General features: G+C 31.6%; 4 protein-coding genes and 1 long non-coding RNA gene across 6 annotated transcripts in view; 2 read left to right on the forward strand and 3 right to left on the reverse strand.

Annotated features, from left to right (window-relative positions):
• LOC116348173 (protein slit) overlaps positions 1-3,517 on the forward strand; it is a 141,047-nt gene extending 137,530 nt beyond the window's left edge. For both annotated transcript variants that reach the window (XM_031779088.1, XM_031779094.1), the window contains one exon: positions 34-3,517. In XM_031779088.1, the coding sequence (XP_031634948.1) occupies positions 34-263 (230 nt within the window). In that variant the 3' untranslated portion in view covers positions 264-3,517. The remainder of the gene's footprint in view (positions 1-33) is intronic.
• Positions 3,518-5,738: 2,221 nt separating this feature from the next.
• Positions 5,739-6,897, reverse strand: LOC116343741. The gene is made up of 2 exons (XM_031771960.1): positions 6,810-6,897; positions 5,739-6,547 (listed from the first exon to the last, which is right to left on the reverse strand). The coding sequence occupies exons 1-2, from the start codon at positions 6,858-6,860 to the stop codon at positions 5,756-5,758; spliced, it is 843 nt and encodes a 280-aa protein (XP_031627820.1). The 5' UTR covers positions 6,861-6,897; the 3' UTR covers positions 5,739-5,755.
• A 2,943-nt stretch (positions 6,898-9,840) lies between these two features.
• LOC116344303 lies at positions 9,841-10,952 on the reverse strand. Its single transcript, XR_004201399.1, has 4 exons — positions 10,602-10,952; positions 10,420-10,539; positions 10,167-10,343; positions 9,841-10,094 (listed from the first exon to the last, which is right to left on the reverse strand). It is a non-coding gene; the product is annotated as an uncharacterized LOC116344303 (long non-coding RNA).
• Positions 10,953-11,631: 679 nt separating this feature from the next.
• LOC116344294 lies at positions 11,632-13,142 on the reverse strand. Its single transcript, XM_031772773.1, has 8 exons — positions 12,979-13,142; positions 12,804-12,843; positions 12,487-12,652; positions 12,351-12,431; positions 12,182-12,286; positions 12,067-12,123; positions 11,911-12,010; positions 11,632-11,841 (listed from the first exon to the last, which is right to left on the reverse strand). The coding sequence occupies exons 1-8, from the start codon at positions 13,018-13,020 to the stop codon at positions 11,824-11,826; spliced, it is 609 nt and encodes a 202-aa protein (XP_031628633.1). The 5' UTR covers positions 13,021-13,142; the 3' UTR covers positions 11,632-11,823.
• Positions 13,143-15,062: 1,920 nt separating this feature from the next.
• On the forward strand, positions 15,063-16,687 carry LOC116346975 (lipase 1-like). Its single transcript, XM_031777318.1, has 5 exons — positions 15,063-15,272; positions 15,340-15,532; positions 15,595-15,813; positions 15,884-16,170; positions 16,241-16,687. The coding sequence occupies exons 1-5, from the start codon at positions 15,084-15,086 to the stop codon at positions 16,595-16,597; spliced, it is 1,245 nt and encodes a 414-aa protein (XP_031633178.1). The 5' UTR covers positions 15,063-15,083; the 3' UTR covers positions 16,598-16,687.
• Positions 16,688-16,811: the final 124 nt, after the last annotated feature.

Consider the following 16,811-nt stretch of genomic DNA (forward strand, 5'->3'; position numbering starts at 1 on the left):
TGCTTTAATTTTTTTTTCTCCATTCAATTTCAGCAACTTCAACGTGTCGTAAAGAGCAGGTTCGCGAATATTATAGCGAAAATAATTGCCGTTCGCGTCAACCATTGAAATATGCAAAATGTGTTGGCGGATGCGGTAATCAATGTTGTACAGCGAATATAACACGTCGCCGAAAGGTTCGAATGGTTTGCAGTAATAATGCAAAATATGTTAAGACATTAAACATAGTACGTAAATGCAGTTGCAGTAAGAAATGCAACTGACTGCACGATGCGGCTACCCAAAATGAAAAGAGTGAGTCGAACACCGACTCGATCTCAGTGCGAAATGAACACAAACAAATAGAAGATACAGATACAGACAATGAAGAAGAAGAAGAAACAAACACTGATTCAATGAAACAACAACAAACAACATACAAAACAAATAGTTATACATATAATAGTTTTAGTAGTAGTGGTAACATAAACATCGATTATGAAACTGAATCGCAAACGAATGCCGATTCAAAAATGAAAACAATTAGTAATGGTAATGCTAATAACGAAGAGACAAGAAAACAATTCGAAAATGATGATAAAATAAAACCAATGGAAAGTACCATTGTCGAACACCATACAGAACCCATTGATCATATCGAAGTTGATCAATTGTATATGGATGATGGTGCGGCGACCGAAGAGAAAACTTCACCAAGTACCGAAGATTTTCATGATGATGATGATGAGGTGGCGAACGATGGTTCGATACAATTGGGAATGTTACGAAGTCGAACATTTTTCCCAGATGACGAAGATGATGACGATGATGATGATGATCGAAAGGGCGGCGATCGTGCCGAACATAGTGGCGCCGGTGGAATTGATAAATATGGCGATTATGAAAATGATAATGTGCAAAATCGTGGCACTGATCGACAATATAAACATAAAAATAGCTTTAGTTCATTAGATGACAAAGGGAAAGCACATGAAAACGATGATTTCGATCGACATCCATATCAATCGAGTAAAGCCGATTCAAAGGATGCGATTAAAATTATTTCCACACCATTGGGCAAAGTGTCAATAATTTATCAATCGAATACAAACAATAACAACAATAGCACCACTGCCAATAATAGCAATGATAGTAAAACGAAATTGTTTGATAATTCGAATCAAAATAGCATGAATAAATTTAAGAATTTCTTTAGTCACAATATAAACGCCGGCGCTAAACAGAATTCAACCAATTCGTATCGAATGAATAAAAATCAACATCATCGACACAATCATCATCAACATTATCATCAACAACAACAGGCGGCGTCGTCGTCGTCAACATCGTCGTTGCCAGTGGCAAACGGTGCTGACACCACATCAAAGAGTCGTCCAAACTCAATGAATGACAAAACGAAATTACTCCAAAAACAAATAACACCAGTATTGACGGCCGATGGTAAAGTAGCTCTACTTTATCGCGGTGCACAAGATACAAATAATCAACACAAAGTTGAAGTGGGCAAAAATCTAACCGATTTCACACAAAGTGTAAACAGTCAAGAAAGTGTTATTAATGGTAAAATGAATTACAATGTGGTTAGCGAAAGCGAACCAAAACTTCCCGATGGCATTCCGATTGAAACAGTTGTCGCAGCAGCAGCAAATGCAAATAATCAAACGGAAAAAATTGCGATAAAAAATACGGAAAAATTGGCAGTGATTGTAGCGGCTGAAACAACAACAACTACAACACGAACGAAACTTACAACATTTGCGCCCGTCGCAAATACCGAACGACCCGTTCTAAAACTCTTCAAATCGGACGAAAACACCAGCCGAAATACAAACGAAGAGGAAAATTCAATTTTACCAAATATAAATCGGCCACCGTCGGAAGTGTTGGGCATTAAAAAGAATCAATTTACACAATTCCGTATTACGGATATGATTGCAACCGCAACACCAACCCTAACAAGTCAAGATGTCACCGAAAAAACGCCACTTCTATACGGCAATGAGGTTCCAAAAGCTATCGATTCATTAAATAATGAACACGATCCACATGGACAAGATGGTTTCGGTTCATCGATTGATTATGATTATAATGCAAATCGAGAGAATGGCTATCATCATCATAATCCAAATCATATGGAAACACCGTCGGTTGATGTGCCAGCAAATCATGGTTTCGATGATTCAACCACAATATCCGAGCTATCAAAAGCTGAAGTTGTCAATTTGGCCATTATACCGGCATTTGAAGGTGATTTACATCGTTTCCATGAACAACAACAGAACGATGTGTCCAATGACAATAATCCATACTTTAATATGGAAGATGATGAAAATGGCAATGATGTGGCGGTGGCTGGTAAACAGCACAAGCATCGACATCATAAAATTAAAGATTTATCGGCCTTACATTGTGCGATGCAAGCATTGGTTGCAATTGCTGCGCTGGCCACCGTATTTGGTATGCTTGGCGCATATTTTAAGCAACGAATCTTGGATCAGCTAACTATAATGCATTGGTGAGAATTAATGGGTATTCGATTTTGGATTGCACTCAATAGACGGAGTGGCATGTTTGTTTAAATTGTTACAATACAAATATTGCAACATTTTAAACACGATCACAGGCGAAACGAACATTTTATCGAAACCGTTTCTTTTTGAGAAATTCACATAATCGAATTGATCACAAACGAAACATTCGACTAGATAATTTCGGTATTTGCATGATGATCGTAAATGAACATGCGAAATGCGACACTTTTTTCTCCACAATCAATGGCTCAATTCGTGTGTATTTGATTCGATGAAATTGAGTCATCTCGATTCGAAAATTTGCCAATGAATAGAATTGATACAGTCACTGGTTGTTGGGGGGGTGCCATTTCCGGAAAATCCAGTTACATGAATCGAGTACCCAGTCAAATAAACAATAAATCATAATTTATTTAAGATGTTTTAAAAATGCAAATTACTTGAACGTATATATTTAAAATTCATTTTAAATGTGCAAAACAAAAACAAATCCTATTCGAAATCTATGAAAACTACAAAAGAAAAACCACTCACCCAGATGCATAGTGGATGTGGGAAAAAGAAATTGAAATTATTATTAACTGCTAATTATGGAGCGAACAAAGTGTTTTCGACAAGTGCTGGCAAGAAACGAAAAACTGAACTCTCAACCGCCTACAAATTTTCGAATGAAATCTAAAGTAGCAGTACGAAAAAATGCCAATGGAATATATATGTATCGAATAAACTGCCTCAAATATATGTTATGCACACTCTCCTCCGAAAATAAATTAGTCAGAAAAGAAAGCCATACGATTACAAACAAGAACTAACCCCGAATTGACAAAATGTTTAAATAAATGTATAAATATATAGTTTGCGTTTCATACAAGAGGAAATTGACGTACTATAATAGAAAACGAAAGAAAGATTAGGAAAAAAATACCCGAACTGTGACCAAAAAAAAAAAAGAACAAACAATTATTGACCATATTAATCTATCTATATTTATGAAAGCAAAAAAAACCTATATGTGTTTGAAGATAAAACTATTATCGTAACTTCTAAAGTAACTAAAGAAAAACGAGACAAAAACTGATCATCATAAAACAAGAAGAAAAAACTATCGAACGAACGAATTGATTGCCACTTATCGTATTTACCAAAAAAAAACCATTACTACTAAAACTATTACGTACCAACTACTAACTTATTAATTATGACCAAATCAACCCAACTAAAAGAAGTGTCTTTTAGAATGTGACAAAGAAAATTCTCTTTAATTTTCCCGATTAGAAATCGAAAGACAAAAATTGAATCATTGTGTAATTACGTAGATAAACAAAACAAACAAACAAAATCACACTGAGATGGGTAGCCGCATGAGCCGATTTTTTTTAATTAAAAATATCAACTAAAAAAACCAACGTTTGTTTCCCCCAAAAAAGAAAAAACAATTGCATTCCGTGCAAAACAAACAACAACAAAGAAACGCAAACCATACAGCAAACGCTGAATTTACCGTGTTCTAAATTCCAATTGGTTAGCGAACAAAAACTAAACACTTTTTAACAAAGAAAAATGACAAGGCAAAAGAAAATGCATTTGTTTCGCCATTTTTAATATAGGATAGTATATTTTTTCTATTTTCGTTATATTTTATTCCACAATCCCAATCCTCCCCCCCCAAAAAAATCCAATTCACACAATTTTAGCATTGGAATAAATATATTATTTAATTGTATTGCGTTTAAGTTGTCAATATATTTGCCACACAGTCTACAAAATGAATCTATCAGCTCCTATGTGTTTATATTGGATTTAGTTTCATTTACTTTGGATCGAACATTTGTTCAAATTTATCCGACACACATGGACGTTTGGGCATTCATTTTGAAACCATCAGTCATATTCGGCGATTGTGACAAATGTTCATTCCAAAGTAAATATCCAATCGATTATATATGTATTTAAGAAAACAGAAGAAGAAAAAGAAAAACAATATGAAGTAATTTATTTTTAAAAAATAAAAAAAAAGTATCAAACGATCGAAATCTCTCATTGAAATGAGAAAAAGATAAGCATACCCGAAAAAGAAAAAAACATTAATTCCCATATAAATCAAAATCAGCAAACGGTTCTCATTTCCGAAATGAAGCATAAACCCTGACAAACAAAAAATAGTTATGAATATTCACACACACACACACAAAAAAACACGTCGCTAGCATTTTATTTAAACGAATTTAGTTTACGGGTTCCAATCATCGTCAACAACATCATCATAAAGAAAGTATACTGCAAATAAATATTAGTGTTCCGTAATCTGCATCAGTAAAAATAAGCGATATCAACATCGGATAATCCTCGGTTAGATAAAATACACACAATCTATAATCACTTCACTTTACATACAAAAACAACAACAACAAAAACAAAAATCAACCTTTTTATTGTACTTCTGCAAAAAAACAATATTCATTTTAACACATTGCAACAAACTACAAAAATAGGATAACTAAACACATTATTTTAATGGATTTTATTGATGTTTTCTTTTGTACTCTGTTTCACATTCATTTTCGATTTGCTTTTCGAGAGCTTGCAACTATTTGCAACATTTTCGATTTCATGGAATTTTTCATTTAAAACTTTTTTTTCGTTCCATCTTTTTTTTCCTTTCGACAATAGATAATATTACTAATTTATTTATATACACAATGTAAAATTGGAATTTATGCAACTAAAAATATAAAGATTTTATATTAGATGTAAACAAAGAAAAAAAACAAATTCGAATTAAAATAAATAAAATTTACAAACAACAAAAAAGCCGGATTTTGTTTCGTCGATAAAATTGATTTTTTTGTTTCAACTAGATTCCTTGAATTTCTATCAACAAAGTCCAATTGAAGAAAAAAGAGACATTCAAATTTGGAAAAATCTAGAAAGGTTTGTAAAACTCTTAATTATAGGAAAAGTCTATCATCCCACTTTATTTTTCGACTGCGTCCATGTACGTCTAGAGGTAACTTTCAAAAAAAAAAAATCACATATGCTGACAAAATTAAACCCGAATCCATCGTCATTAAGTCTTATGATAATTTTGTGTGTATTAAAACACATTTCTATGAGTTTAATATTGTTTTTATTGATGTAATTTTTTGTTACATTCAAATTGTTTAAATCAAAAAAAAAATATTGTTCAAATATTGTGAAATAAATCAATATTGAAGAAAGTAGAATTATTTTTCACCTTTTGGAATTTTGAGTGGTGGAAATTTTCCGAATTGAATGGTTTTTTCATATTTTGCAGCTTCGACGACACTGCTGCTAAGAATAAATTTTGACCACATAGTTCGAGAATCATTATAAAAACTTAGTGTTCTTTGAAGTTGATCAAGTCTCGTTTCGAATCCTGTTTGGTATTTTCTATATTCCTCCATTTTTTCAATGACTTTCTTTACAAGTTCCTTTTGCTCTTTGGCTTTGGTAGAAATAAGAAGTTTGTCATATAATTCTCCAGCGGCAGTAATAACTTTATCAATTTTTTTTCTCAAGATAACTGTTGAATTTACATAAAAATTGAATTCATAATCATAATTTGCGAATGGTGGAAGCATACTCGGCACGATTTTTGCAATATTTTCGATATGCGCTTTTTCAACATTTTTTTGCCATCGTTGGAACCATTCATCATATTCAGCAGCGGGCAGCTTATGTTGAATTTGTGCGGAAATTGTCAAAACATGTTGTCCAATCTTTGTATTTTCAGCATCAATTTGTTCGAGAAGTGTTTGGTATGTGACAGTTTTTGTCTTAAAACTGTTGGGGATTCTTCTTGAAACCTCTTGTTTTTTGGCAGCGGTGATGAATATGGGCATTGGTTTGTTGAGTGTGGTCATAGCTTTATTGATGTCGTTGGTTACTTTGACGAGGAAATTCAGTTTTGGCATCTTAACTTTATATCCTGATGCTTTTTGGTTCAACGCATCTATTAAAGTCGAGAATTCTACATCGCCATTGACACTGATTACCTTAATAAAGGAAAAGTAGAATTAAAACAAGGATTAGAGTCTTCAACTGCTGATTTTCAATTGAATTTCGAATCAAAAATAAATTTTAAATAAGACAACACGTGGAAATATGTATAATCATTCGCAAAAACCTAGCAAATTTGATTTTTATTTTTTAAATTCTATCAAAACATTTACGAAAATTGTGAAAACGATTTCAAGGCTTGATACCTTGCCCTTATTGTAGCCTTTCTTTTTATTTGCTTAAAATAATAATTCATACCTGAGCGAACAGAGCCACTGCCAATAGTGTCAGAAATAAAAAGGATTTCATTGTTCTTCACTTAAGTCTTATACTTCAAGTTTACAATTGAATTGAAAATTAGTTGGTAACAAAACTCTTTAAATACCCAATTTTTTGAAACCAAACTTTTGAAAAATGTGATCGCATTTTTGTCTCAGATGCGTGGATAAAGTCATACACGAACCTTTCCATCACAATTTCCGAGAGGAATTTCACGAATAAATAAAGTTTCAGAGTTTATTGACACAGAAATAAAATTGAGGTTGTTTCTAGCCACGTAAATGTTCTAGCAAAAGAGAACAAAAAATTGAACGCGTGTTAAGCGCTTTAAAATCCATGATAGTAAAATAACGAATTAAGCCACGGGATTAAGCCAAGTGGATACAATATTTTTTATGGAGATATTTTCGATGGACTTAAATCTATGGGCAGCGAACTTTTCTCTATTCTTCTCAAGACATATTCCATTATACAACTTCTACTTTCTTTCATTAAATTCAACATAAAAAAGCCAAAATACGTTTTGTACTTGGCCTAAAAGGCTGTTAAATGTATTAGTTTACAAGCCACATTTTTTAATAAAGAATAAAGAAAGATCCATTTCGAACAGCTAATTAAAGGCACTATAGAAGAAAATGGAAAAAAATTATTACAAAATACATTTGATAATTAACACGTAGAAATCTTCTATCATTATTTCATCATTTTTGGTGTAAATACACATTTGCAACAGCTGTATTCATTGGAAAAGAAATTTTTTAAATTTTTTTATGTCGGTGCGGATAATAATTAAGTTTTTCTGCGTCACTGTGAACTATATGAGAAGCCCACCCCAGAATAAAATTAAAATAGCAAAATATCTGTATGAAAGACGACCTTTTTTGTTAATAAATCTTCAGTCTATCAAAAATGTTCAAAAAGGAGAAACGTTGTAAATACAAACTATAAAACTTTCGGAATTGATTTCAAACTTTTTTAAAGCTTCTTTTACTTTAAATTATTGTAAATCGACCCATTTAAACATTTCATTACAGCAAATTGCTGCCAGCAATTTTAATCATTTTACAAATATGTTCCATGAAGAGTGTCCGAACGTTAAATTGAATTAAAAGTTCGGATAATTCGACTTCGACGAACCAATCTCTTCACCGAAAACGGTAGGTCTACACTGTGAAAAATCTCCCCCCGAAACTCCGAAGAGCCAAAAATGTCCTCGATTTTGAGTGAGAATTGTCCTCGAAACCCCCCACCCCCCAAAAAAATTTCTAGTTACGCTACTGCACGTGATATTTCAAAATTAAACTGTGAAGAAGCTTTTCATGTATATCACTATATTTAAAAAAAAATGTTTCTGGGATTCAAATGAAAATTTATTTGTCCTTTCTTATAAATAAAAATAGGTCAATAAAAATCACTCAAAAGAAAATATTCATATTTTAATATTTAATGTTGACCATCAACGTGAAAAGCAATGGGTGGTTATTCACCTTTTGAGCTCTTCAACCAGCAAATATTTGTGTGAATATCGATGCAAATTCTCTGGATCATTTCCATTGAAGCATTTGGGGTTTCTCTGTAATAATGTATACATTAGATTCAATACTGCATATTAAAGGGCAAATCTGCAATTTATCTGCATTTTCTTCTAATTCAGCAACATCACTAAAACATTAATTTTTGATGTTATAAATTTCAACTTGAAAATTTAAAGATTTATTTTATACAACGCTTAGTTACTTTGCAAGCCAGTCCGATAGATATCCATTTTGCTGATCTGAAGTGTAAACAATTTAGAAGTACCGAAATGTGCTGTTTACAATTGATAAAATATGATCAAGACCACTGAAAAAAGTCAATTACATTTTTATGGGTATACATAAAATGCTCAGTTATTTTTTATTTTGCTCAGGTAAATATATTGAACATATATGGTTTGCGACAACAATACCACAGCATCTGTAAACGATAAAAACATATAGATTTACATTAACACTCTGAAGCCACCAAGATAGATTCCATTTCTGTATCAACTCGTCCTGCAGATCATACGTACCTTTTCATCCATACGTCGCTTTTATATTCTGCTGCAGCTTTTTCACATTTTCAGGGTTAATATTCGCATTGATGATGCGAACTTGTTGACTTAGGGAGTACATTGGAAGTAATGAGGACAAAGATGTTGGCATTGGAACAGTTTTTAAATGGCCGCCCAAATTGATTTGAAATTTTTTTAACGACTTTCTTGAAAATAAATTTGAAAAAATAGCTCTCACTCGATTGTTTGTCACTTGCAAAAATATTACCCATTTTTGAGCCCTTGCTAAGGAAATATGTTTGTTAGAATACTTATATATATTGGAAGGGTTCAAGTTTCATTTATTATGAATATAATTACCACAATCAAAATAACAATTGTCAAAGTCAAAACAAAATTCATTTTTTTTTTTGTTTTTGATGAACTTTAATTCAAACTCTTTTTCTAAGTCCAAATACAAGTTTCAAACAAGAAAATGAAAATGTTGAATATTAAATTGATTGCTTTAACACTTGTTTCATATAATACATTTAAAATATTTGATTTAATAAATGTTTTTCACATTAAGTGTGTTAATTATTCTAAATTCTGAATAAAAACATGTAGATGTATTTAACGAGTATACAGCAATAAGTTCTTGTCCCGATTTGAGATCTGATGACAACCGCTGTTACAAGTCATTATTAAATAAAATAAAAGAAGGAAATTACCGCAATTTTCAAATTATCATTTAATTTAATGAATTCATTTTAATTAATTTTACCGGACATTCACAAAGAGATACATCAATACACAACATCGAATGGTGCTTGCATCATTTGATGCGCATTGCTAGTGCTGTGTCGCCGAACGCACAACGACAGCACTAGCAATGTGAATCAAATGATGCAAGCACCATTCGATGTTGTGTATTGATGTATCTCTTCATGAATGCTTGAATTTTACACTTTTGAAATTAAGTGTACAATAGGTGTGCAAGCATATTTTGGCAAAAAAAAATCTTTACTAAACGATTTTATTCATCATGAAGTAAATGAAGAATCTAGGTAAGATAGAAATTGCGAAAAGTATTTGGTTATGTTTCTGTGTTCTTCAAATGTTACATTTAAACTTGGCCGTGGAAAATGACTGGTGGATGTTTGCCCTTCGAACCTTTCATCGAGGAAATATTTGTGTGAATATCAATGCAAACTCTCTGAATCATTTTCTTTGTGCTGTCGGGAGTTTCACTGTAATAATTTGTTAATTTTAATAAATTTTTCCTAGTATAATGATTGAAAATAAAGAAAACAATGTCTTACATATCATCATAAAGGTCATACAATTTATCTGCAAATTCTTCTAATTGATTGAAATCACCAAAATATGAAAACAGAGTCCATAAATATATGATAAATATCATGTGCTTTTCCAGAAATCCATCTTCATATCCATTTTCACGGTCAGAATTAAAATCGATTTAAAATATGCTGAATATGCTATTTACAATAATTAAAATGAAAAGGTATATAAGTAGGAATCTGAACAATTCCGACAAGAAATAAAGAGTATTACTTATTTTGAGGATCGGGTGCCATTTTTTAACTGAATGAACTTTTCCACTTAAACTGTACATTGATAGAACTGAGAATAGAAATGAAGATGATTTTGGAACTGTTATCAAAGTCTTCTTATCTAAGAAATGGAAATTTACTTTTAAATATAAAAGGTTTTCTTGAAATTAAACATTATTTTACTTGGTTTTTTATTAGCCGAAGGACCACTGCCCATAGCTAAAGCCTTCTGCCATGGGTAGAATTAGGTATTTTCATTAAATGAATTCGAACCATTTGACTCTAAATCTTATAAAACATTTTTTTTTAAGATTATATTCTTAGAGAAAATTATATTCATATCTATTTTCGTTTCGAAGATGTTCCATAAGTGCCACATCCAGACAATATATTTGGATTTTGTCATCTGGATATTTCAGCTCATCTGGATGACGTCAGGCGATGATACGGAGTGAAAACAATAGAAATGATTGTTATAGTTATAGTAGTATACCTATAACAATCACTTCTATTGTTGTCGCTCTATTTCAACGCCTGAAATCAGCCAGATGAGCTGAAATATCCAAAGATATTGTTTGGCATGTTGTTTAGCCACACACACACACACACATAGTGATGAAATGCGGTATATTAATTCAATTTTGGTAGATCAATTAACAACGAATTTGAGTTACCATTTTTGAGTTTTATGAGGCATGTGTTTCAGAAGATTCTATTTGCTGAATAAATTTTACCAACTGCTTCATTACATTCACCAAATTCATCTATTTTGAAGAAAATGCCCTAGAACATGCCTCATAGATCTCAAAAGTGGTAAATCTAAATCATTGTTGGTTTAATTTAATTAAAAATACCACTTTTTTTCTCTCTGTGCATCTATTACCAGCTAACATCTGTTGGTTTTTTGTTCACTTACCAAACTCAAAACAACAAAGCTCAAAATAACGAGTATATTCATTTTATTTGATGTGAACACTTTCCATTTCTAACACAATATAAATCGTTTCTTCGCATTTTTTTTTGTTAGAGCTGTTAGTTTAATCAACCATAATTTAATATCGTTCGATATATCATTAAGTATCGTTCGATATAATTTTTCGAAATACGTAATGAATTCCATGCATTCAAAGCTATATGTTTCGATTACTTCTCTTCAATTTAGTGTGCTAAATACTGTAAAAACAAATTTTTTCTTCGTTTTATAACTGAGCAGTTTTCCAATTCAAATAATCTACATTCCTTTTTAATTTACATGTGAATATGCATTTAATTACAACCTAAATTGTGTGTGAACAAAAAAAACAAGTTGCCAACAAAAATGTACAACGAAATAAAATCCTTTATAAAAGATCTATTCGTCCTAATATTTTATCATCTCTTCAAATAACAACTGAACACAATTGGTCTAGGCAGCCGATGCAGCCTGTTAATTAGAAAAAAATAAATAAACAATTAAATGAAGTCTTAAGTTACTCTTCTGGTGGTTATTTACCATTGGAGGTTTAAGCGTATATCCCTTCAAATAGCACATATTCGTGTGGAGATCAACGCAAACTTTTTCAATCACTCGTTTTGTATCGAGAAGAGTTGACCTATAAATTGTAAATAATTAGACATTTTCAAGTGATGATTGAGAAAATTATCTTGCATTTTGTCATGTTCGGCTTTGAGTTGGACTGCTGCTGTGTCAAACAATTTTACAGCACTGAAAACAATAAAATATATATTTCGTGAATGTATTGTTAATTTAAAAAAATACTCACGCTTTATATTGTGAATTGGAATATACATAATCGGGTGCTATTTTATGTCCTAAAACAAATCCCTTAAACACATCATTCAATGGTCCAAGAATATCATACAAAGCACTGTAAAGAATTAAATTGATTATTATTAAAGTCTTCATTTGCGAAGATCTTACTGATTTGTTACAATTGTTCCTGATGAGCAGCAAAATTGTCTGCAATTGATCTCACTGATTTTGAATAGTCGGAGCCTTTCATTCCACAGCATCTATACGAAACGAAATTATTATTTGGTTTGTTTCACAAAATTTATTCATACATACTTTTCCAGCCAAAGTGAGCCCTTAATAACTCTACGTGCTCCTGCATAGGCCTGTGCTTGAGGAAAACCCTTATTGTTCAGCATGAACACTTTTTCTCCTCCACTTAATGTATCCAAATTTGGTAATAGCTTTTTTGGATCTTCGGCCAATATGTCAGAGTCAGAAACTAGAACACAACAAATCCATATTTTTATAAAGCCAATAATCTATTCAGTCATTTTCATTATAAGCGCTAGTTTCTATAATGGAAGCTGATTAAGAAATATTTGTAGGATGCAACTCATAACGAAAATGAAAAAAATGGTTCAATGACATACGTAATAGTGAACTGCTTGCAATGCCACCCATAGCAGGAGTCTATATAAGGAAAAAACATTGGAAAATCCAATCAAATTGATCTTTTTGAATGAACACTCAAATTCATGTTGAAATTTTGATTTTCATTTTTTATTCAAAAAATGGTTTTAAAAAAATAGAAAAGGAAACGCTTACCAAAGCCACAGCGAAAACGCACGTAATCAGAAATAAATTCATATTTTTCACCAGGTACCTAGATATCAGTAAAGAATATCTCACAACTCTTTGAATTATAGTCGTTTCTAGTTGATTGTAGAACTACAATTTATACTTGTTTTCGCTTGCGGTAATTAGATAGCTTGTTGGCTCATATATGTAAATATTATTATGAATTATCAATTAAATTCCAATTTGATATGGTTCGATTTTTGTTATCGGTTGGTGACACAGTTGGAATGCATATATAATTTTGTATCTTATTGATTTGAAACATGTTTTTTTGGTTTGAAGAACAGGGTAAGGTGTATTCAAAATATTTAACAGATATTTCGTTATCGTTTATTTACAAAAAAAAATAGAAAAAAACTACCAATATAAATATTATAACATGATGATATCTTTTCTGGTACCAAAGTGTATACGAATTATAACACAAAAAATTCTATTGACGTTTTGCTGTGTAATGACCTATATAGTGATCTTCGAGCTACATTTAATATAATACATTTCGTGCGGTTGTTACTACGTACATGGAGGCTGGTTTTTTTATCGAGTTACAAAAACTCAACGACCACACGCAATTCTCATGAAAAATTCAATTCTATGTATATTGGATTATAATTTGATTAATTTTAAATAAATTCATGTGTATAGTACAGTAATGCGAAGAGGAGGGAAAGAGGGTGTGACTTCAAAATTCTTTCGATTTGCTAGGGATTTTCGTCCGAAACGAAATTTTTCTCGATTTCCTAGGGTTCCCCCTGGAAAATTTTGCTCGCACATTACTGACCTAGTATATAGAACAAAAAATGTTCAAAATATTTCTGATCCAAAACTATAAACAGAAATTTACAGGATTTTTGGAGGAAAACGATCCGGTTTACGCGACGGTTACGCTACTTTTACGCGAAGTTTCCGCGACAAAATATTGATGTAAACTTAACCTACACTTAACTATAAGTCTGTACACTTTCATAAAATCATCCATAGGACAAGTATAGTTGTCAGACATTGAATGGCGCTGTATCTATCCTATAAACATCGAACTAATGAAAATGTGTGGTGGTTCATGTCTTATTTAATATACAATAACAAACCATTTCTTCTAGTTCCTCTTACATTAGTGTAGGGGGATTCTTCTAAAGTTCGGAGAATGACGTTTGCATATAAATACATATAAAAGACACTTTTAGGCTCGTCCTATGAAATCATCCTACACTTAATTTTAAAATGTCAGTATAGGCCAAATCACTTAATTTCTTAGCTATATTGTATATGAATGCAAAATTGTTACCTACACTTAATGTACACTTTTTTAAGACCATAATAAGTTACATAAAATGTTGGATTTAGAAAATCGCTACCCCGGGCAAAATTTGAGGACCCCCCAAAAAGAGGTCGACTTTTTGAGAAATTCACAGCCTGTTTATTGCATATAGCACAATGATGATTATGAATCAACTCAATGTTTTTCATGTCAATTCAAACTTTATTCTCTCTTTCTTTCATTTCATTGCTGACGTTGTATATGACTGAAACTACACACAAATCCAGGTCCAAATTCGACCTGTACCTAATATTGATGATTTGACGTAAAAATGTGTTTCTTGGGAAGTAAAAAAAGCAAAATTGAAAAAGAAATAAATGTGTCTTCAATTTGTTTGTTTGAATGTCAGAATCATTTTGCATATTTTTAAATTTATTTCGTGGCTTCAAAACTTGTTTAAGTGATTCATGTGTTTACAGAAGTATGATAGGTATTTGAAGTCAAAGTGCAGGTTAAATTCAAATTAAGTTTTGGTACATTGTGATTGTGGTTAATTTTTAACGAACCAAAACACAGCCAATTCGTCCTTCATATAATGTGGTGATATTTTTAAAATTAATGAGATGATGATAAATTGCCTTTTTGTGCGTCGTTCTATTTTGTTTATATTATACATTGATTATTATTAAATTCATATTTTTGTACTACACAACTTGTATGTATCGATGAGTATAAATACATCAATATAATATTGGGATTAGTTTAGTAAGATTGAATATCTCGGTAAAGATAAGTGGTTCTCAAAATACAAACGATGTCTATATACATTTTTGTTGCTTTTTTTGTAAAATACTTCATTTTAAATCACTTTGATATTGCAAGTGCAGATTTATCTACAAACAGTTTGTTATCAAAACAAGTTGGTTTAGCAACATTGTTTCCAACCAATAATAATGGCTTGAAATTGAATCCATCTGTTGAGCAATTATGTGATATGACTACAGTAAGTTTTCGAATCTTAAGTTCTTAAAATAGGAACTATAGTGACAACTGTTATTATATACAATAAGGACCAACTGATTAAATATTATGGATACGAAGTTGATTCGTATAATGTAACAACAGAGGATGGCTACATCTTAACAATATTCCGCTGTTATTCGAGTAAATTTCCAATGGACGAATTGGAACCAATAATATTACAGCATGGAATGATAAGTACATCGGACGTATTTTGTATGAATCCAGGCGTACAATCGTTGGGTAAGTATTCAAATGAGATAAAATCGTAAATAGATGTGTATCTACCTGAGCGACTTTTTCAGCATATTTCTTTGCATCGAAAAAGTATATTGTTTACATGCCAAATTCGCGTGGAAATCGGTACTCACGTACCCATCAAACACTGGATCCAAACCAAAATCCTGGAAAATTTTGGAATTTTTCATGGACCGAGATGGGAGTGTTTGATTTGCCAGCCGTTATTGACTCAGTGATAGAAAAATCAAAAAGAAGCCAAATACCGTGCATTGGACACTCACAGGGTACACATTTTTATTTTACTAAATATTCCTGCGGACATCAAGCACTCAATTCTTTTGTTTTTTTCTTAAGGTGCAACAATGTTCTTGGTTCTTCTTTCGATGCGTCCTGAATACAATTCAAAGATCAAGCACGTTGGATTGATGGCACCATTCTCATACGTGTCAAATACGGGCTTTCCGCTAAATATGATTTTGAAATTTTTTCAAACGATAGTGCCCTACACAGATTGGGAATTCTGGCCGAACACTGTACAACAACGAATATTAGCGAAGGCAATGTGTCAAATGAACAATGGTTTGTTTTGTAATCAATTTATCAATATGTTTCATGGTACCAGTATTGATCAAAGAAACGATGTAAGTGTTTTTGTATTTAAAATTTTGCGAATCAATCAAACATTCCAATGCCAAACTTAATTTATTTTAGACAATGTTACCTGTATATTTATGCCATTATCCATCGAGCTGTTCGGCAAATCAATTGATTCACTTCGGACAAGAAATGGAGTTGAATTATTTTGGGCCAATGATGCATTCTATCGGTAGCAAAACACCAAAAGAGTTTCCAATCGACAAAGTTACCGCCCCAATATCAATTCATTACTCGACAGCAGATCCACACACCCACTCACTGGACATTAAAAAATTACAGTTGAATCTGCCAAATGTAGTTGATGTACAAGAAATTAAAGGATTCAATCACTTAGACTTTTTGTGGGGTATTCATACGCATGAAATTGTTTACTCTAGAATTTATCAGCTTTTAAAAAATCACACAACTTGAATAAATACACAATTTTTCCACATATGATTCCTGTTTACTTTAAATACATCTAATTTTCGATAAAATAATAAAGAGAGGGGAAAATCATGTCCATTCATAACAGCAGTTTATTATAAAATCATTGAGTTTCAAAATGTTCAAATTAAATTAATTTTTAATAAAAAATGAACTCTCTATTGAATTGATTTCTAGTTGTTATTTACTCTTTTCAATT

Source organism: Contarinia nasturtii, unplaced genomic scaffold, assembly GCF_009176525.2.
Source record: "Contarinia nasturtii isolate CC-2019 unplaced genomic scaffold, AAFC_CNas_1.1 Cnas_scaffold_129, whole genome shotgun sequence".
NCBI classification, from domain to species: domain Eukaryota; kingdom Metazoa; phylum Arthropoda; class Insecta; order Diptera; family Cecidomyiidae; genus Contarinia; species Contarinia nasturtii.